This window comes from Olea europaea, chromosome 23 (genome assembly GCF_002742605.1).
Source record: "Olea europaea var. sylvestris chromosome 23, O_europaea_v1, whole genome shotgun sequence".
Lineage (NCBI taxonomy): Eukaryota > Viridiplantae > Streptophyta > Magnoliopsida > Lamiales > Oleaceae > Olea > Olea europaea.
In genome coordinates this window covers 4,305,186-4,328,456 of record NC_036259.1, presented here as the reverse complement: position 1 = coordinate 4,328,456, position 23,271 = coordinate 4,305,186, and the positions used below count along the sequence as shown (strand labels likewise).

The window sequence follows — 23,271 nt, the reverse complement described above, 5'->3', positions numbered from 1 at the left end:
AGTTCGCGACTGTTAGATCCGTTAGATCAACCTTAGAACGAAATGGTGCATTATTGGTTGATATTAGGCCATAATCTTGATTGTCTGGATGAGAGTTATCTGTCGGTGGTGGTACGCAATGGTGGGCATCGCCTGAAATGGGTTTTCTATAGATTTTTAGCCAATTTTTATATTTATTTATTTATTGGAAAGACGAATATGAATGCTGGCAGTGGTGGCAATTACAATTGTGGTGCATGTGCGGGTGTTGGTGTCGACATCTGTCTGCAATCTATTTTGGCGCCGATGGTGAGAGATGAGCAAAATGATTTTTCTTTGGTTGATTTTGGGTTAGGATTTGTTGTGAGATGGCATGGATTTGGGGTGGGTTAGGGAAGAAGACCAATTTATTTTCTCTTTTTTTAGTTTTTTTTATTTTAGCGTAAAGTTACCATTTCGCCCCTTTAAAAATTGTTAAAATGTGGTCAAAAATAATTTTTTTTGGTCAACTAACGGAATTTTGGATGTAAACCGACCAAATATTTTTTAACTTTCATACCATCTTGATTATCAACCGAATCGTGTGTCCAATGAGTAGGAGGACCATGATGCCTAGCCACATCAAAACTGATAACCCTAACCGTTTTCCTCTCTCTGTCCCTTGTGCTAATACAAATGTTGAGAAGAGATAAGTTGATGCAACTATAGTAATTGCAATCCAAGTGATACCATCAAAATCCACATAAATATTCAAGTTCACGACTGTCAAATCCGTTAGATCAACCTTAGAACGAAATGGTGCATTATTGGTTGATATTAGGCCATAATCTTGATTGTCTGGATGAGAGCTATCTGTCGATGGTGGTACGCAATGGTGGGCATCGCCTGAAATGGGTTTTCTATAGATTTTTAGCCAATTTTTATATTTATTTATTTATTGGAAAGACGAATATGAATGCTGGCAGTGGTGGCGATTACAATAGTGGTGCATGTGCGGGTGTTGGTGTCGACATCTGTCTACAATCTATTTTGGCGCCGATGGTGAGAGATGAGCAAAATGATTTTTGTTTGGTTGATTTTAGGTTATGATTTGCTGTGAGATGGCATGGATTTGGGGTGGGTTAGGGAAGAAGACCAATTTATTTTCTCTTTTTTAATTTTTTTATTTTAGTGTAAAGTTACCATTTTGCCCCTTTAAAAATTATTAAAATGTGGTCAAAAATATTTTTTTGGTCAACTAACGGAATTTTGGATGAAAACCGGCCAAATATTTTTTAACTTTCATACCATCTTGATTATCAACCGAATCGTGTGTCAATGAGTAGGAGAACCATGATGCCAAGCCACATCAAAACTGATAACCCTAACCATTTTCCTCTCTCTGTCCCTGGTGCTAATACAGATGTTGAGAAGAGATAAGTCGATGCAATTGTAGTAATTGCAATCCAAGTGATACCATCAAAATCCACATAAATATTCTCCTCTTCAAAGGTAAACTACTCTTCAACAATAATATGATACTGGGTGATGCAATGAGTCCTAATGTATTAGCAATCAAGAACTGTCCACAACCTGTCGGATAATTGTGTGCGAAAGTGGATTCTCCAGCCCTGTGAGTATCAGATACTGATATGGGATAACCGTGTGAAAAAAACATATAATTATCCGACCATACTCCACTTGGGGGGTTGACTCCAACTTGAAGTGCCATATTGCAATCAAAGAAGCCACTACTATGAATGCACTTTGTTTTTTCTCCAACTAATCATCTTTCTATTTGAACATACTTTTTCTACTTTTCCTTTTCATGTTTGGGGACAGGTCTAGGGGACAAGTCTAGGTATTCAAAGGAAAAATTCAAGCTTTGACGAGTTATATTATGATTAATTTTGATTAATGAATTGTTTTCCCTTGATTCAAATGCTCCAGTACGTTTAGGAGATGCTTCAATTTCTTCATCACTCACATGTCTTCGACTACAGATTAGAACATCCATTGCTGTCATCCCACAAAGATTTTGAGCACTAAATTTTGTTATAGACTTCATAAGCCAAAAGTTAACTGTCTGTAGATATTTTAAAATTGGGATAATTGCAACAGAAGCCTCAAACCTTTTGAAACTTTAGCAGACTTTCTCCTAAACTTTGATTTATTGTAGTTGTCATCTCCTAACTTTCCCAAATGTTGCATTTGAGGCCCTTTTGGATGATTTTTATCTAAAATTCTGTCAGTTGACCAAAAAAATGATTTTGACAACATTTTAACAATTTCTAAGGGACAAAATGGTAACTTTACATTAAAATAAAAAATTAAAAAAGGGAAAAAATTGGTCTTCTTCCCTAACGCATCCTAAATCCACCCCATTTCACAACAAATCCTAACCCAAAATCAACCAAACCAAAATCATTTTACTCGTCTCTCACCATCGGCGCCAAAATAAATTGCCGACGGATGTCGACACCAACAACCACACATGTACCACAATTAGAATGTTACCAAAGGCCGTAGGGATCAGATTAAGACTCAACTGATGCCAATTGTGCCGTGTCAAATAAGAATTGATGAGGGGAGATTCGAGTTTGCGACTGTCAAATCCGTTAGATCAACCTCATAACGAAATGGTGCATTATTGGTTAATTTTAGGCCATAATCTTGATTGTCTGGATGAGAGCTACCTGTCGGTGGTGGTACGCGACTATGGGCGTTGCCCGAGATGGGTTGTCAAGTAGATTTTTAGCCAATTATTATTATTTATTTATTATTGGAAAAATGAATATGAGTGCTGATGGTGGTGGAGATTACAATTGTGGTGCATGTGCGGGTGTTAGTGTCGACATCCGTCGACAATTTATTTTGGCGTCAATGGTAAGAGATGAGCAAAATGATTTTGGTTTGGTTGATTTTGGGTTAGGATTTGTTGTGAGATGGGGTGGATTTGAGGTGGGTTAGGGAAGAAGACCAATTTTATTTTTCCTTTTTTAAAAATTTTTAATTTTAGTGTAAACTTACCATTTTCCCATTTAAAAATTGTTAAAATGTGGTAAAAAATATTTTCTTAGTCAACTGACGGAATTTTGGATGAAAATCGACCAAAAGGGTGGCCTCAGATGCAACGTTCGAAATGGTTAAGAGTGATAACTACAACAAATCAAAGGTTTGGGAAAAATCTGCTGGTGTTTCAAAGGTTTGGAGCTTCTACTACAATTATCCTATAAAAACATCTTGGTATGATACGCAATTAGGAATAAGAAATATAATAATGTTTAAATAAAAATCATTATTTATCTTTTCGGTTCACTATAATGTTGAGTCTTCGTGCGATCGCTCAACTCGTGCACTCTCAAGGCCCATGTAATAAAAGAAAGTAGGTTAAATGACTACAAATTGTAATCATTTCTAGTAGCCAAAATTTTTAAGCAAGATGACTGAATACACACTGAGACATTGTATACTATTAAAAAATTAGCATAAGAATATATTTGTGTATTACACAGACCTTATCTGATAAGAAATAATCGAAACAAAATTACGACATAGTTGTACATTAAATATTTGTAGTGCAAATGTTTGAGGCATTTTTCTATTCATAGTATTGAGCATGATCAGACTCTTGAATAAACAATAGTACCATTTAATATTGCACTCTTCAATTGACTAGACATAACATAACAACACCTTAAATAGTGATATGACTTATTTGGAAACCCTTAATCCTTTTATCGGACTCAAACATTTTTTAATTTTCATACCATCTTGATTATCAACCGAATCGTGTGTCCAATAAGTAGAAGAACCATGATGCCAAGCCATATCAAAACTTATAATCCTGACCATTTTTAGATAAGTAATGCAACTTGAAATCCAAGTGATCACCATCAAAAGCCACATAAATATTCTCCTCTTTACATTAAAATCAAAAATTAAAATAAAAAGAGGAAAGTAAAATTGGTCTTCTTCCCCATCCTACCCCAAATCTACCCCATCAAACAAAAAATCCTAACACAAAATAAACCAAACCAAAATCATTTTACTCGTCTCTCACTATCGTCGTCAAAATAAATTGTCGACGGATGTCGACACCAACACCCACACGTGCACCACAATTGGAATGTTACCAAAGGTTGTAGGGATCAAATTAAGACTCGATTGATGCCAATTGGTTGATTTAATGTTGTGTCAAACAAGAATTGATGAGGGGAGATTCGAGTTCGCGGTTGTCAGTTCTATTAGATCAACCTAGAACGAAATGGTGCATTATGGGTTAATTTTAGGCCAAAATCTTGATTGTCTGGATGAGAGCTACCTTTCGGTGGTGGTACACAACTATGGGTGTTGCCCGAGATGGGTTTTTAGGTATACTTTTAGCCAATTTTTATTATTTATCGGAAAATGAATATGAGTGCTGGCGATTACAATTGCGGTGCATGTGCAGGTGTTGGTGTGGACATCCGTCAGCAATTTTATTTTGGCGACAATGGTGAGAGACGAGTAAAATGATTTTGGTTTGGTTGATTTTGGGTTAGGATTTGTTGTGAGATGGGGTGGATTTGGGTTGGGTTAAGAAAGAAGATTAATTTATTTTCCCTTTTTTTATTTTTTATTTTAGCGTAAAGTTACCATTTTGTCCATTTAAAAATTGTTAAAATGTGGTTAAAAATATTTTTTGGTCAACTAATGGAATTTTGAATAAAAAGCGGCTAAACATTTTTTAGCTTTCATACCATCTTGATTATCAACCGAATCATATGTCCAATGAGTAGGAGAACCATGATGCCAAGCCATATCAAAACTGATAACCCTAACCATTTTCCTCTCGCTCTGTCCCTAGTGCTAATATAGATATTGGGAAGAGGTGAGTCAATGCAACTGCTGTAATTGCAATCCAAGTGATCACCATCAAAATCCACATAAATATTCTCCTCCTTAAAGGTAAACCACTCATTAACAATAATGTGATACTAAGTGATGCAATGAGTCCAGTTGTATTAGCAGTCAAGAACTGCCCATAACCTATCGGATAATTGTAAGCGAAAGTGGATACTTTGGCCTTGTGAGTATCAGATATTGATACAGGATAATCGTGTGAGACAAACATATAATTATCCTACCATAGTCCACTTGGGGGTTGACTCCAGCCTGAAATGCCATTATTGCAATCAAAGAAGCCAACTACTATTAATACACTTTGTTTTTCTCCAACTAATCATCTTTCTATTCGAACATACATTTTCTACTTTTCCTTTTCATGTTTGGGGATAGGTCTAGGTGTTCAAAGGAAAAATTCAAGCTTGGACAAGTTATATTATGATTAATTTTGACTAATGAATTGTTTTCCGTTGACCCAAATGCTCCAGGACGTTTAGGAGATTCTTCAATTTCTTCATCACTCACATGTGTTCAACTACGGATTGGAACATTGATTGCTGTCAAACTACAAAGATTCTATGCATTAAATTTTGTTGCAAACTCCATAAGTCAAAAGTTAACCGTCTGTAGATATTTCAAAATTGGGATAATTGCAAAAGAAGCCTCAAACCTTTGAAACTTTAGCAAACTTTCTCCCAAACCTTTGATTTATTGTAGTAGTCACCTCCTAACTTTCCCAAATGTTGCATCTGAGGCCCTTTTGGATGATTTTTATCTAATTCCGTCAATTGACCAAAAAAAATGATTTTGACAAGAGTTTAAAAATTTTTATGGAGAAAATGGTAACTTTACATTAAAATCAAAAGTTAAGAAAAAGGGAAAAATAAAATTGGTCTTTTTCCCTACCCATCCCATTCAAAACAAATCCTAACACAAAATCACCCAAACCAAAATCATTTTACTCATCTCTTACCGTCGCCGCCAAAATTAATTGTCGACGGATGTCGACACCAACACCCACACATGCACCGAAATTGGAATGTTACCAAAGGTCGTAGGGATCTGATTAACTCGACTGACGCCACTGGTTGATTCAATGTCATATTAAACAAGAATTGATGAAGGGAGATTTAAGTTCGCGACTGTCAGATATGTTAGATCAACCTCTGAACGAAATGGTACATTACTGGTTAATTTTAGGCCATAATCTTGATTGTTTGGATGAGAGCCATCTGTCGGTGTTGGTACGCGACCATGGGTGTCGCCTGAGGTGGGTTTTTAGGTAGATTTTTAGCATATTTTTATTATTTATTTATTTATTGGAAAAATGACTATGAGTGCTGGCGGTGGTGGTAATTACAATTGTGGTGCATTTGCGGGTGTTGGTGTTGACATCCGTCGATAATTTATTTTGGCCCTAATGGTGAGAGACAAGTAAAATGATTTTGGTTTGGTTGATTTTTTGTTAGGATTTGTTGTGATATGGGGTGGATTTGGGGTGGGTTAGGGAAGACGACCAATTCTATTTTTCCTTTTTTTTAAATTTTTTATTTTAGTGTAAAGTTACCATTTTGCCGATTTAAAATGTGGTCAAAAGCATTTTTTTGGTCAACTAACATTATTTTGGATGAAAACCGGCCAAACATTTTTTAACTTTCATACCATCTTGATTATCAACAGAATCGTGCATCTAATGAGTAGGAGAACCATGATGCCAAGCCATATCAAAACTGATAACCCTAATCATTTTCCTCTCTCTATCCCTGGTGCTAATATAGATATTAAGAAGTGATAAGTCAATGCAACCGCTGTAATTACAAACCAAGTGATCACCATCAAAATCCACATAAATATTATCCTCCATAAAGGTAAACCACTCATCAACAATAATATGATACTAGGTGATGCAATGAATCATGTTATATTAGTAGTCAAGAATTGTCCATAACCTGTCGGATGATTGCGTGCGAAAGTGGATTCTCCAGCCTTGTGAGTATCAGATATTGATACGGGATAATCGTATGAGTCAAACATATAATTCTCCTGGCATTGTGAGCATCAGATACTGATACGAGTCTATCATATGAATCAACTGTATTATTATCCTTCCATACTCCACTTGGGGGTTTAACTCTAACTCGAAATGCCATAGTTGTAATTAAAGAAGCCACTACTATTAATGCACTTCATTTTTTCTCCAACTAATCATCTTTCTATTTGAACAAACTTTTTCTACTTTTCCTTTTCATGTTTGGGGAAAGGTCTAGGTGTTCAAAGGAAAAATTGAAGCTTGGAATAGTTATATTGTGATTAATTTTGACTAATGAATTGTTTTCCATTGATCTAAATACTCCAGCACGTTTAAGAGACTTTTTCAATTTCTTCATCACTCACATGTCTTCGACTACGGATTAGAACATCCATTGCTGTTATCCCACGAAGATTCTGAGCATTAAATTTTGTTATAGACTTCATAAGCCAAAAGTTAACCGTCTGTAGATATTTTAAAATTGGAATAATTGCAATAGAAGCCTCAAACCTTTGAAACTTTAGCAAATTTTCTCCCAAACCTTTGATTTATTGTAGTCGTCACCTCCAAACTTTCCCAAATGTTGCATCTGAGGCCCTTTTGGATGATTTTTTTTTATCTAAAATTCTACCAGTTGACCAAAAAAATGATTTTGACAACATTTTAACAATTTTCAAGGGACAAAATGGAAACTGAACATTAAAATCAAAACTTAAAAAAAGGGGAAAATAAAATTGGACTTCTTCCCTAACCCACCCCATCTCACAACAAATCCTAACCCAGAATCAACCAAACCAAAATCATTTTACTCGTCTCTCACCATCGGCGCTAATACAAATTGCCGACGGATGTCGACAACAATACCCACACATGCACCACAATTGGAATGTTACCAAAGGTCGTAGGGATCTAATTAAGACTCGTATGATGCTAATTGGTGGATTCAATGTCATGTCAAACAAGAATTGATGAGGGGAGATTCGAGTTAACAACTGTCAGATCTATTAGATCAACCTCAGAACAAAATGGTACATTATTGGTTAATTTTAGTCCATAATTTTGATTGTCTGGATGAGAGCTACTAGTTGGTGGTGGTACGCTATCGTGGGCATCGCCCTAGATGGGTTTTCAGGTAGATTTTTAGCCAATTTTTATTATTTATTGGAAAAGGAATATGAGTGTTGGTGGTGGTGGCGGTTACAATCGTGGTCATGTGTGGGTGTTGGTATCGACATCCGTCGACAATTTACCTTGGCACCGATGGTGAGAGACGAGTAAAATGATTTTGGTTTGGTTGATTTTAGGTTAGGATTTGTTATGAGATGGGGTGGATTTGGGATGGGTTAGGAAAAAATACCAATTTTATTTTTCCTTTTTATAATTTTTCATTTTAGTGTAAAGTTACAATTTTGCCCATTTAAAAATTGTTAAAATGTGGTCAAAAACATTTTTTTGGTCAACTGGCGATATTTTGGATGAAAACCGGCCAAAGGGGCTTCAGATGCTACGTTCGAAAAGGTTAAGAGTGATAGCCGCAACAAATCAAATGTTTGGGAATAGTGTGCTAGGGTTTCAAAGGTTTGGTGTTTCTATTGCAATTATCCCATAAAAACATTTGGTATCATACGCAATTAGGAATAAGAAATAAAATAATATTTAAATAAAAATCATTATTTATCTTTTCGGTTCGCTATAATGCTGACTCTTCATGCAATCGCTCAACTCGTACACCCTCAAAGTCACCACTATGAAAGTAGGTTAAATGACTACAAATTGTAATCATTTCTAGTAGCCAAAGTTTTTAAGCAAGATGACTGAACACGCGCTGGACGTTGTATACTATTAAAAAATTAGCATAAGAATATATTTGTGTATTATACAGACCTTATCTGATAAGAAATAATTGGAACAAAATTACAACACAATCATACGTTAAATATTTACAGTGCAAATGTTTAAGGCATTTTTCTAATCATAGTATTGAGCATGATCAGAGACTAGAATAAACAAAAGTACCATTTAATACTGCACTCTTCAACTGACTGGACATAACATAACAACACCTTAAACATTGATATGACTTATTCCCGAACCCTTAATCCTTTTATCGGGCTCAAACATCTTTTAACTTTCATACCATCTTGATTATGAACCGAATCGTGTGTCCAATGAGTAGGAGAACCATGATGCCAAGCAATATCAAAACTGATAACCCTAACCGTTTTCCTCTCTCTATCCCCGGTGCTAATATAGATATTGAGAAGAGATAAGTCAATGCAACTGCTGTAATTACAATCCAAGTGACCACAATCAAAATCCTCATAAATATTCTCCTTCTTAAAGGTAAACCACTCATCAACAATAATATGATACTGGGTGATACAGTGAGTCCTATTGTATTAGCAATCAAGAACTGTCCATATCCTATCGGATGATTGTGAGTGAAAGTGGATTCTCTGGCCTTGTGAGTATCAGATACTGATACGCGATAACCGTGTGAGTCGAAATATAATAATCCTACCATACTCTACTTGGGGGGTTGACTCCAACTTGAAATGCCATAGTTACAATCAAAGAAGCCACTACTATTAATGCACTTCGTTTTTTCTCCAACTAATCATCTTTCTATTTGAACATACTTTTTCTACTTTTCCTTTTCATGTTTGGGGACATGTCTAGTATTCAATGGAAAAATTCAAGCTTGGACTATTTATATTGTGATTAATTTTGACTAATGAATTGTTTTCCGTTTATCCAAATGCTCCAGCACGTTTAAGAGATTCTTCAATTTTTTCATCACTCACATGTCTTCGACTACGGATCAGATCATCCATTGTTGTTATCCCACGAAGAGTCTGAGCATTAAATTTTGTTACAGACTCCATAAGCCAAAAGTTAACTGTTTATAGATATTTTCAAAATTAGGATCATTGCAACAGAAGCCCCAAACCTTTGATTTATTACAGTCTTTGCCTCCTAACTTTCACAAATGTTGTATTTTAGGCCCTTTTGGATGATTTTTATCAAAAATTCTATCTGTTGACAAAAAAAATGCTTTTCAGAACATTTTAACAATTTTTAAGAGACAAAATGGTAACTTTATATTAAAATCAAAATAAAAAACAAAAGAATAATAAATTTGGTCTTATACCCTAACCCACCAAAATCTATCCCCACCCCTATAACTGAAATGGGGATGCTACTATTCGTTCACACAATAAGGGTTCCAAACTTTGAGTCTGAAATTTGGGCTATTTCCTGAGCAATTTATGAAATTGGAATGTTACCAAAGGTCGTAGGGATCTGATTAAGACTCGACTGAAGCCTATTGGTTGATTCAATATCATGTCAAACAAGAATTGATGAGGGTAGATTCGAGTTCGCGACTGACAAATCTATTATATCAGCCTTAGAATGAAATGGTACATTATTGTTTAATTTTAGGCCATAATCTTGAATGTCTGGATGAGAGCTACCTGGCGATGGTGGTGTGCGACCATGGGCGTTGTCGAAGATGGGTTTTCAGGTAGATTTTTAGCCAATTTTTATTATTTATTTCTTTATTGGAAAAATGAATATGAGTGCTGGCGGTGGTGGCGGTTATAATCATGGTCATGTGTGGATGTTGGTGCTGACATCCGTCAACAATTTACCTTGGCGTCGATGGTGAGAGACGAGTAAAATGATTTTAGTTTGGTTGACTTTAGGTTAGGATTTGTTGTGAGATGGGGTGCATTTGGGATGGGTTAGGAAAAAATACCAATTTTATTTTCCCTTTTTATAATTTTTTATTTTAGTGTAAAGTTACCATTTTGTCCATTTAAAAACTGTTAAAATGTGATCAAAAACATTTTTTTGGTCAATTGAGGAAATTTTGGATGAAAACTGGCCAAAAGGGCCTCAGATGCTACGTTCAAAAATGTTAAGAGTGATAGCTACAACAAATCAAATGTTTGGGAATAGTCTGCTGACGTTTCAAAAGTTTGGGGCTTCTACTGCAATTATCCCATAAAAACGTCTTGGTATCATACACAATTAGGAATAAGAAATACAATAATGTTTAAATAAAAATCATTATTTATCTTTTCGGTTCGCTGTAATGCTGACTCTTCATGCGATCGCTCAACTCGTGCACCCTCAATGTCACCATTGTCCATGTATTAAAAGAAAGCAGGTTAAATGACTATAAATTGTAATCATTTCTAGTAGCCAAAGTTTTTAAGCAAGATGACTGAACACACGTTGAGATGTTGTATTCTATTAAAAAATTAGCATAAGAATATGTTTATGTATTGTACAGACCTTATCTGATAAGAAATAATTGGAACAAAATTACAACACAATTGTACTTTAAATATTTACAGTGCAAATGTTTTAGGCATTTTTCTATTCATAGTATTGAGCATGATCAAACACTAGAATAAACAAAAGTACCATTTAATATTGTACTCTTCAACTGACTAGACATAACATAACAACAGCTTAAACAATGATATGACTTATTCCCAAACCCTTAATTCTTTTATCGAGCTTAGACATTTTTTTACCTTTCATACCATCTTGATTATCAACTGAATAGTGTTTCCAATGAGTAGGAGAACCATGATGCCAAGCATATCAAAACTGATAACCCTAACCGTTTTCCTCTCTCTGTCCTTGGTGCTACTATAGATATTGAGAAGAGATAAGTCAATGCAACTACTGTAATTGCAATCCAAGTGATCACCATCAAAATCCACATAAATATTCTCCTCCTTAAAGGTAAACCACTCATCAACAATAATATGATACTGGGTAATGCAATGAGTCCTGGTGTATTAGCAATCAAGAATTGTCCATATCATGTCGGATGATTGTGAGCGAAAGTGGATTCTTCGGCCTTGTGAGTATCAGATGCTGATATGGGATTACCGTGTGAGTCAACTGTGTATTTATTCTACCATACTCCACTTGGACAGTTGACTCTAACTTGAAATGCCATAGTTGCAATCAAAGAAGTCATTACCCTTAGTGCACTTCTTTTTTTCTCCGACCAATCATCTTTATAGGTGTTCAATGGACAAATTCTGTCAGTTGACTAAAAAAATGATTTTGACAGTACTTTAACAATTTTTTAGTATAAAAATAGTAACTTTACATTAAAATCAAAATAAAAAAAGGAAAAATATAATTGGCCTTCTTCCCTAACCCACCCAAATCCACCGTCACCCCCACAACTGAAATGAAGATGCTGTTGTTCGTTCACACAAGAAGAACGCCAAACTTTAAGTCTGAAATTGGGATGATTTTTCATTTAGGAACATGTTTAGGCTGGTTAGTGGCAAGGACAAAAGTGGTCTTTTAAGTACTTATCATATTCTCTTTAAAACCTAGACTTCTCCTATATTACCAGCCGACTTCCTCTTTCCAAGAATGTTATCTAACTTTTTAGATCTACTTGAAAAGGTAAGAAGCTGAGATTTAGAATGTTCATATTACTCAAAAGATTTTTAACCTGGATTTCTAAAGTCTCATTCTCAAAGGTCAACTCACTGACTTTCCTAGAGGACTTCTCAAGCTCATTAGCGAGATTTTTAACCAGAGTATCTGAAGATTTATTCATCCATTTCAATTCACTCAGGGTTGATGTTGATTCCTGGGTGTACTTCAAAAGCTTATATTTCTCCAATTTAAGCTCATTTTTACCTTTGAATTTAAGGCTTTATTAGTTACAAGAATCTTAAGACTTTCCTCATATATTTTATCGTAAGCCTCGTGGATATCTTCCTTACTTTTAGAATCTTCTCCAAATTGGTCACCACTATCTATGTCCTCATCCGTCTCAATTTCCCTGTCAGATCACTCCTAGTCCTAGTGGTAAATGCAACGTATTTTCCATTTTCCTCACGAATAGATTCCCACTCTGATTATCCGAGCTAGACTCATCATCAGTGAGAGTAGTAGTCATAGTCTTATCCTGATTTGTACTTCTGGTAGGGTACCCATTCCTCATATGCCCAAGATCGTGACACTTGTGACACCTCACAGGTTTATATCTATTCCTAGATTCACTGGAGCACCTCTATACTTCTGTGGAAACTTTTTCTTCTTCCTAAACATTTTATGAAATTTTTTAGCAAGGTAGGCTAACTCTCCCTCATTTGGTGAATCTGAGTAAGAAATTCCATCATGGTAACCCCAAGAAGTTTTTTTAAGGCCACGAACTTATCTTTTGTAGGTTTATCCAAGGTCAGCTCATAAGTCTGAAGGGATTCAACTAATTCTTCCACCTTAATAGAGTCTAAATCCTTACTCTCCTATATTGTCGTATCTTTAGGCCTAAATTGCTTAGGTAAGGATCTAAGATTTTTCTAACTATTTTAGACTCTGAGATTCTCTTACCTAGATTGAAGCTAGATTTACCATGTCATTTAGGCTCACATAAAAGACCTTAAAGTTCTCATCATCTCTCATTCTAACCTCCTCAAACCTAATGGTCAGCATCTGCAACTTAGAATTTTTAATGGCATGAGTTACCTCATGTGTAGCCTGTAATCTGTCCCAAACATCTTTCACAACCTCACACACAAATATTTACCTAAAATTTTCAGGGAAAATTGTCATAAATAATGTATGTAGCGCTTTACTATTCCAGTTGCACTCATCTGAGTTAGATTTTCACCACTTAGCAATGGAAGTGGGGGTGACAACACCATTAACAGTGCTAGAGGGAGTAGATCAACCATTTTGAATGCTCAACCATAAACGCTTATCTATCGACTTAAGGAAAGCTCTCATCCTAACATTTCGGTATGCATAATTATTGCCATCAAAATAAGGCGGGACAAATAATGAGCTACTCATTTGGATAAATTAAGGCCAGGACATGTTTTTAGGCTCTAATACCACTTGAAAAAGCCTCCAGAACGCTAAGTTACCACTTGTGAAATACTGAAATGATCTAGTTTGTCAAATTACACATTCTAGATTGTTTATTAGTTCGATGTTACATGCAGAATTAACCTATTAAAAGCAATAAGTCACTTTTTAATAGTTTCTAGATGATTAAGCATACAGGTCCAATTCCCTATATTTGAATACCGCAATTTATAGTATGGAAACAATAAATAATACCAATATTGTGGACGAAGAAACTCAACTAGGTAAAAACTCCAGGACCAAGCCAATTATATCCACTATAGACAATGAATGTTACAGTTAGATGTTGTCTATCCAACTCAACTAGACTTCTCGATCTACTTCCTATAATCTCGATAATACTGCTATCTCTTTTAGCTTCTCGATATTGTACAATTATCTCTTCCAAGTGGATGCCCATGAATCATCAATTATTGTTCTTATTCCCGCACTTATAGTCCAACCTTCTTCAATCTTCAGTAGCCTCTAGATTTCCAATTGAGAAAGTACTTTCTTGTTGCACAAAAGAAGTGAATGTTTTGGATTCAAGGATTTGATGTTTTCCCAAATATGTGGTTGCAAGATCTCAAGAATCAAAGGATTGAATCAAAGTTTGAACAAGCTCTTGGATTACCAAATGATTGAAATGAAAATGATATGCGTATGAGGCACAATGAAAAACCACCTTAGAAAATCGTGAAAGGCTTGGGTATTTATATTTAGGGATGTTTAAGTATTATAGGTCGTATAAAACTTTTCAAAATCACAAACTACGGTTGGCCGAATAATACTGTCGCTTGAGCGAAGGAGCATTGCCGCTCGAGTGAAGCAGTAGCAGCAAGTGAGAAAGAGGCAATATGTTTTTCTTGCTCGAGCATTGTCTTTGCAATAGGCAAGTGAAAAAGCAGTATGCCTTCTTTCTTGTTCCAAACTCGATCTCTAACTCTAAGCTACTTTATCGAACTATACATTGTTGCTCCTAACTCCTTGACTTTTACACATATTCAATTACTTTTTTGTTCACAGAATCACCAATTACAACATAAAACTTAACTGAAAGAAATGATGAAAATGGACTTTAAGCCTTATATCCAGTGAATGCTTACAAATAGCTATAAAGTCATGAGGATGGCAGTCCACATTTTGAAACTGACAAGAGCACAATAGTTCTATATCATAACGGATGTTAAAATGATCCTCTTTCACCGAGATCCCTCTTAGTAAGATTGATGAAAATTTTGAGTCTTCAAAACCTCATTATCACTAACATTAAGTCCATCTAACTCACTGGAAGGTTTACGCAGAGCCGGTCCTGTGTTTGATGGGCCCTGAGGCGGATGATGAAAATTAGGCCCACCAGCGACAAAATTCAAAGGTGTATTATGCGACTCATTGCTAACTTAAAAAAACTAACATTAAAACAACAACGAAATATATCATAGAAACGATTTATATTATAAACCATCAAACCAAAAATTTCAAATAATTAGTTAAATACTATTTGTCTTGCTGTTTTAGAGGCAAAAACATCAATCAAATCTGAATAACTTAGCTGCTCAACCATTTCTTTTTCTATTGATAACATAGCCAACCCATTTAATCTTTCTTGTGACATAGTTGATCGGAGATAGGTCTTGATCAACTTCAATTTGGAGAAACTTCTTTCCGTAGATGCAACTGTAATCGGTACAGTTAACAAAATTTTGTAAGCAATATAAGCATTTGGGAAACAAACATCCAATGTCTTCAAATAGTGTAGCACTTCAATTGCTCTTGTTGTTTCATTTGGTAAATAAATCTTCAAGACTTGTAACTCCGAACATAAATCATCTCCACTGATGTCCGAAAGCCCATTATGTTCAAGATATTTCTCAAGATTCATACAAGATTTCAACAAACTTGATAAAGTTGCACTCCTTAACCTCTTCAAATTAAACAAAAATCCAAATATACCATCATATTGTTTGAATTGCTCAAATCGAGTCCTCGGAGAAGATAGAGCTTGATCAATTATAAAAACAAAGTACTCAACTTTAAATGATTCTTCTGCTGATTGCTTCACCTCATTACTACAGTTTTCATCAAATTGCTTTTTTCTTCGAATTATGCGTTTTTCTGTAAATACAGCTTCAATTTCCATTTCGTTTGCCTTTTTTGTCGCTTCATCCATGGCAATGGCAAATCCAGATTCTCTATAATCTTCAAGAAATGAAACAAGTCCTTGCAATAGGTCGATAGCATGATCAATATCCATGGATTCAGTTTGAAGAAATTTACTCACAATATTGACTGCATGCAACAACCTGTACCAGATTACCATGCCAAGCAAGAACTCAAAATTCTGAAGTTCATGTGTTGCCAACGACTCGGCTTCACTCTTTACTTTAGGATCTTCGTTAGTTTCTGCCAAATCAAGTAATGCTTCTCTTATCTGTGCAGTTTGCTCCATTATAGACTTCACACTCTCAACATGACTTTCCCAACGTGTTTGTGACAACGGCTTCACTGTCAACCCTTTTACATTATCTTTAAAAATTTGCCATCGCTTGGTAGAAGATGAAAACAAAGTGTAGATGCGTTGTATCACTCCAAAGAAGGATACAGCTTTGGAACAACAATTCACCATATCACATAACGCTAGATTTAGACTATGAGCACCACATGGAGTATAGAAAGCTCGGGGATTTATTTCATGTACTCTTCTTTGCACACATTTGTGCTTCCCACTCATGTTAGATCTGTTATCATACCCTTGCCCTCTAATGTCATTAATATCCAAATCGAGTTTGATCAAAGCCTTTTGAAGCTCGGTTGTAAGTCCAAGTCCCGTTGTGTCATCTACCTTCAAAAATTCAAGCCAATGTTCTTCAACTATAGGTAAGTTTGCCGAATCATCTACAAATCGTACTATTAACAACATCTGCTCCTCCTGATTTGCATCTGGAGTACAATCAAGTATAACTGCAAAATATTTTGCATGTTTAATTTTCTTGACAATTGAACTTCTCACCTCATTAGCTAACAACTGTATCAACTCATTTTGGATTTTTTTGCCAAGATACATATATTGAATCTCTTTTGCATTAGCCCGCCGAAGATGCTCTTTCATTATTGGATCAAATTCACTAATCATTTCAACCATTTGTAAAAACAGACCATTGTTCTCAACATTTAGCCTCTCATCATCTCCTCGAAATGGCAAGGTGTTTTTGGCGAGTCTTTTTACAATAGCGATTATCCTTGTTAATACATGCCTCCAATGTTCTCTTTCTGCATCGATCAACAATCCAACGCTTTTATCAATTGTAGTTTTTGTTCGAAACCTATTTTCCAATTCAATCTAGCTAGTCATGCAACATAAATGCTCTTCATTTCCTTCATGACTTTTAATAGATCGATGCAAATTATGCCAATCTTTGAATCCATCGTTACCAAGTTGGCCAACTCTGGTAACATTTTTGGGTGTTTTAAATAACTTGCAACAAAAGCAAAAGATCATGTCCATAGATATTGAATATACTAGCCATCTTCTATCAATTATTTGCCCATTTCGTAGCAATCGCTTATATTGTGAAGAATCAAAATGCCTATTTGTACAATCTTTGGGAAACGAGATGTCATCAACTCTTTTTGGACCCCTTTCAACTAAGTAATCCCTTGTTCTCTGATCAATGATTTTCCAATTCCCGGGATCATCCAAATTTAGAGAAAAGCAACCCTCTTCTTCCTTGTCATCTACTTCATTAACACATGCAGGTTTTATCACCTCTTCTTCCATATCATCTACTACATTAACGTAGGCAGGTTGACTAACTTCTTCATCTTTATCATCTACTTCATTAACACACGCAGGTTGAATCTCTACTTCATCCTCATTCAACGTATTCACATTGTTGCTTTTAAAGTACTTGCCAATATCCCCTGCTTGACTTTGAATTAATGAAATTTCATTTCGTTTCCTTTTTCTCTTTTGAGTACCAGATTCATATTTAGGAGGCATGGTGTATGAGTCTATATCTGATGCCCAATGATTAACCTAAAAAATAATTACAAAATATCTCAAATCATCACACAATTAGAGTTTTCAATATAGTTATTATGTGCGCTTGTGCAATTGTTGATCCTCTAATAATCAATCATATAAGCCGACCAGGCCACAATCATATAAGCCGACAAGGCTTCAAACATTTTTAATTTCTTCAATAACAAGTTAAGGTAAGCCATTGCTTACCTGACAAGTAGAATTTCGATGAAACTGCGGAGTTACACCTTCAAGAATTCCACTGTCACAAGACTCACAACTCCCAACCCTGAAACAAAAATTTCACATCAAACGCTATTACAAATATTAACATGATCATCAAATTACACACTAATACAAATATGAACATGATAGAAATGTTGATCTCCATATTCAAATAAATATTATCAATCATCTCACAATTAAAGTCATCGTTCAATGGTTAATTGATTATTGTCTCCGTTGCTTAAACGTATAATGTATGAAATCAATGCAGGCTTCTGGTTTCGTCTGGTTTTCACATTGTCGTTCGTCTTTTCATTAAATTTAACGAAATAATTTTTTATTACATCACTTTAGATCACTTACAAATACTTGTTACCAGATCGTCTTCAAATTAATTATGCACTTTAAGCTTAAAACTAGAAAATGGTATGAACGAGACACACGTTAATATAGGCACCACATTCTAAATGTATTTAGAGCTCTTAATTTTTGCTTATTATTGCACTCATACTCCTAATAATTTTTTATGGCATTTTTATCCTTAAACTTTTCATTAGTTAATAAATTAAGTATTTGATAACAATTTATGTTCTAGAGTTTGTTGAGATGATGTAAAATTACTTGTTTTTTTCATAATATATTTTCTTAAAAATAAGTAAAAAATGTTTAAAAAAAATATTATTCCCCCATCTTAAAATATCAAAATAAAATATTTTGATATAGGTCATCATAAATGATGAGACATACAGATTAATAATAGGTTAAAGAAAGATTTCAAAGAAAAATTCGAGAAAATAATTATTACAATGAAGGAGTTTAATTAAAATTAAAATATATTGAATCAAAGACGACAATTTAACCACCCTTATTAATATTTCATTCTACCTCCCGCTTCTTTTAATTTTAGAGATTTATTTTCTCCTTTTGGCAATAATTTTTCTTACATATAAAATGAAACTTCCATATTTAACTACTATTTATTGCAAATTTTGAATCCAAACCAGCCAGCAATAGTCAAGACTCGTCTGTCTTGTGTCCTAGGAAAAAGACTCATAAAAAATACCCCATCTTTCTCCCTCTACAGTTAGAAAGAGAAGAAAAAAGAAAAGTTCAATGGCATCGATGGACTGTTTTTCATCCAAAAATACCAGTAATGGAGTCTAGCGGAAAAACCCACGTGGGAAAAAGCAAGAAAAATCCACATTGAAAAATCTAGAATGACAGTATCTTTCTAGTTTGACAATGCTTAGATATCTGTCCAATAAATGCTTCTAGTTGCACAACCATCTTTTTTATTTTCAGAATCCCCTATACACTACATTAAGTGACGGAAACTCGGCAAGGCTGACCTAGTACTGTAGGTAACTCATCTCTGCTACATGACCTAAATTATGCAAGAATGTTAAGTGTTAACCAATCAACTTCAGTTAACATAGTGTTCTATGTCGGTAAGCTTAACTTGTAGTTCATTCCAAATAAGCAGTTGACTGAGGGCAATATGGAAAAATAGGAAAGGTAATACTGATACAATCACCTGCCAAAGAGAAGAGAACAGCCGGCTTCGTGAAACCAATCGAGAAATTCAAAGGATTTGGGGGGTTTTGGAGTGAAGTTTCAACAGAAATCGATTTGGGGATTTTTTTTTTTTTTTATTTCAGGGATTTGGGGGTTTTAATTAAATTGGGAAAAGATAAAACCCTACACTACATGAAAGATCAATAATCGCCTAGTCGCTGCCCCGCTGGTCCAGTTGGAGTTGAAGTGTTGGAAGTCGGAGGCCGGCGTCGTACTGGTCGTCCGGTCGTAGGCGGAGCAGTGACTCGGATTGCAGGAGGGAAAGGGATGAAAATAATGTTTCCTTTTCGACTTTCACTTCATTAATTTAAAAAAAAATGAGGCCCCCATCCGGTTTGGGCCTGAGGCGGAGGCCTCATGGGCCTCGCCACAGGACCGGCCCTGGGTTTACGTCACGTACCTCAACCCTAAGTTAGGAACTACTCTTAGACATAAAAAGTTTTGGGTTAACTCCAGTTCTAGGTAATCACAACCATTGAATATTACGGAGCAACTGAGGCGAGATTGCGAATGGTCAACACGAGCATTAAATCCATGTAGGCCATCAACCTAGAAATGCACAAATAGGCTCAGTAGTGCATGCAAAAAACTGATATAATCATGGTGTATCCCCTCAACATAGCATACGTTAGCCGCAACAAATAATGAGAAATATCTCAAATAATATCATATGTAAATTTCCAGCTCAATAATAAAATAAAACACAATAAGTTCTAGATTTAATATGAATAATAAAATTGAAAATGTGGACTATCTTTAGGCAAAGTCTAAGAGTACAAGGACAATAAAATTGTAAAAGGTTCGCAATGGAAATAGGGCAAGCTATCCCCTTCATGGTGGCAAAAGTCATTATTTAAATACATATGGATAAATCTAGAAAGCATAACTTCTAAACCAATGAATAACATGTGAATAGATAATAAAATTAGTTACCAATCTACCACTAGATGTTCATCACCTATCATTGTTGTCGATTTTAACCCACAAGTGGATGGATCGTAACAAGTAGTAAATTTGACCTTTTGAGTCCGGATTATCGTTCCTACGAGAACTATACTTTTAATGCTCAATTTATTATTCCTAACTTATATTTGACGAAAATAAATAAAAATAATGATTGGATTTGATTTAAATCTACCTAACAAAATTTAATGCACACAATAAACGTTGAGAATTCAAATAATAAATGGATATTTTGGGGAAACAAATTCACCTATTGGTCACCTTTACTTCTAATATCGAGATTCATAAAATTAAAGTAGTGTTCAGTCGAATTCTTCTATGGTATTCAATTTACCCCTCTCAAGTTCTCATTGAGTCTATTTAAATAATTCAATTTCATATCTCTATGCGAATCAACATTATTTAAATGAAATAATAGTTCTAAGAATTCCTATAGGACCACAACAATTAATATAAGTATCTCTACTCTTTATATTAACTTACCGGATTTTAATATGTGGTCAAAACAAGAATCTGCATATCTACAAAATTATTGTTCACGAAATCATTGAATAATTGGCCAAAAAATTCAAAGCATTAATAACATAATTAAAATTCACACATAAAATATAAAAGAACGAGAATCTCAAATAAAAGAAATAAAGATTTTCAAATCAGATACATTGTTCGCCCTAAAACTAAATTTAACTACGCATGTTAATGGAGGAAAAAGAGAAATTATGGAAGACATCACTGAAAATTGACGGAACGTGAATAATTTGCAAAAGTAAATATGCTGATTTTCTACGTGTTGCCGTCTCTTTCCTCTCCGTGTGCTTCTTCTTTTTTTCAGTTTTTCGGCAACTCTAGACTTCTGCGTAATCCACCCTTTTAATTCCCAGTCTTACGTGTATATGTAGTCTTGGCAGCCGGAATGTTTGACTCCAAAAAGGAGTCCAATTTCTCTTCTTTTCTACCCTACAACAGCCGCCAATCTCCAATATTCAGCAACAGGAAATCTATGAAAATTATAATATTTGCTGCCCTCAATTTCCCTGTCTTCGGCCCCAAAGGAAGCTGCCAATATTCAGCAAATTGCACACCCTTAAATATGTGGGTAAATTATATAATAAGGCCCCCCCTCAATTTCCATGCATCTCTATGTATTCTGGTAGCCTAAATTGTGTGGAAAATATATTAAATTGGCTGCCCCCAAATTCTTCTCTCTTGTACGTATATATCTCTCTACAAAATAATAACCTAGCAGCCACCAATGTTAACTAACAAAAGGAACTTTTGTCTTCGTGGGTCAAGAAGTCCAATTAGCCACCAACTGCTAAAAAGAAACCCAATTCAAAGCCATTTTTTGTGTCCCTGCCGTGTGATATATATAAATCTAATGGGCCACCCCTTGAGTTGTTAAGCCCCATAGGATGTGTATTTCAATTGCCATTCAATTTTCAACCCAAGTAGAAGTCAAGCTGAGGCCCATTATAGTGGTGTTTGCTTTCACGTTTTCAATTTTCATTCGATGGCCAATTTAGTACCCCATACTTTGGATTTTGTCATTTTTTCCCCGTTCTTGCTTCTTTCCTTCAATTCTTTTTCATTCATAAAATTTCACCTATTAAACATGAAATACAAAAACTTAGAATATAATTTGTCAAAAGAACCATCAAATACCGCTATTTTCTAAAATAATTCAAAGTTCGCAAAAAAATCTATAAATATGCCCACCTAAGGGATGCAAGAGAAAGAAGAAAAGAGATCTCCCTCCTAAATAGTTATTTCTCTTCTTGTTCTTATTTGATCATCGAATTCAGATAGTTTAGGAGGAAATACTTGCTATGAGATAAAAATTTGTTGATTGTAATTTTATGGTCAACACCCATCAATTCCTATCACACAAGTTTATGTATTCTAATGAATTGGTTGTTCAATATAAGAATTACATATTATTTCAATTATGTAAATTGCATGATTATATTAAATAAGTATTCCTGTGCACATATCCGCCTATCAATTCCAATAGGGAAACTGCCACATTTTTGTTAATTATTGTTATGTATAGATTTTAATCACTAAACTGTGCATATTCAATTTGATAATTTCTCATAGCGTAAAATATATTATTTATTGTATTTGATTAGTATGTTAAATTTCTTGTTGCTCCATACGAAGTACAACATTTGAAACGACCCGTCCCGAATCACTCTAATGGGCCCGACACATGTCATGCGCCGATGGAAAATACTAGCTAAGTGCTGGACCCACCACAAAGGCGATCTTGACCTGCATTAACTGTGACAAATTTTTAAAAGAATTTTGACAGAGTTTTCTTTGAAATATGGACTAAAATGGCCTGAACAATGCTCAATTTTCTCAAACACGTACATATAATTTAAAATATGGTACACTAGCCCTTCAAAACACAACTATTCAAAATAAAGTGCACTGGAATGAAATTTACACTTCTATACAAATCTAAAGAATCCAAGTGCCCAACATATACAAAAATGCAGCAAACCCATGATATCGATATATTTTTCGACAAGAGATGCATATATTCCAATACATGAACTATATAAACTAACAAAACGAGCCATACAACTAATGATAATTGTGGCTCAACTTGCCAGATTAACAGGCTCCAACGCTACTCAACTCAGCTATTATATGATAAGAAAATGGACAAAATATATGAGTTTGTAACTCAGTGAATGGATATTTTACAATA

At 34.8% G+C, this 23,271-nt stretch overlaps 1 protein-coding gene across 1 annotated transcript in view; it reads right to left on the bottom strand.

The window, feature by feature from the left end:
* Positions 1 to 17,077: 17,077 nt before the first annotated feature.
* The window catches only part of LOC111371941, an 11,621-nt gene continuing 5,427 nt past the window's right edge, over positions 17,078 to 23,271 (bottom strand). The window contains exons 2-7 of the mRNA XM_022994088.1: positions 21,517 to 21,611; positions 19,993 to 20,141; positions 19,808 to 19,889; positions 19,019 to 19,095; positions 18,003 to 18,081; positions 17,078 to 17,807 (exon numbers count right to left, since the gene is read on the bottom strand). Coding sequence (XP_022849856.1) covers positions 17,112 to 17,807; positions 18,003 to 18,081; positions 19,019 to 19,095; positions 19,808 to 19,889; positions 19,993 to 20,141; positions 21,517 to 21,611 — 1,178 coding nt within the window. The 3' untranslated portion in view covers positions 17,078 to 17,111. The remainder of the gene's footprint in view (positions 17,808 to 18,002; positions 18,082 to 19,018; positions 19,096 to 19,807; positions 19,890 to 19,992; positions 20,142 to 21,516; positions 21,612 to 23,271) is intronic.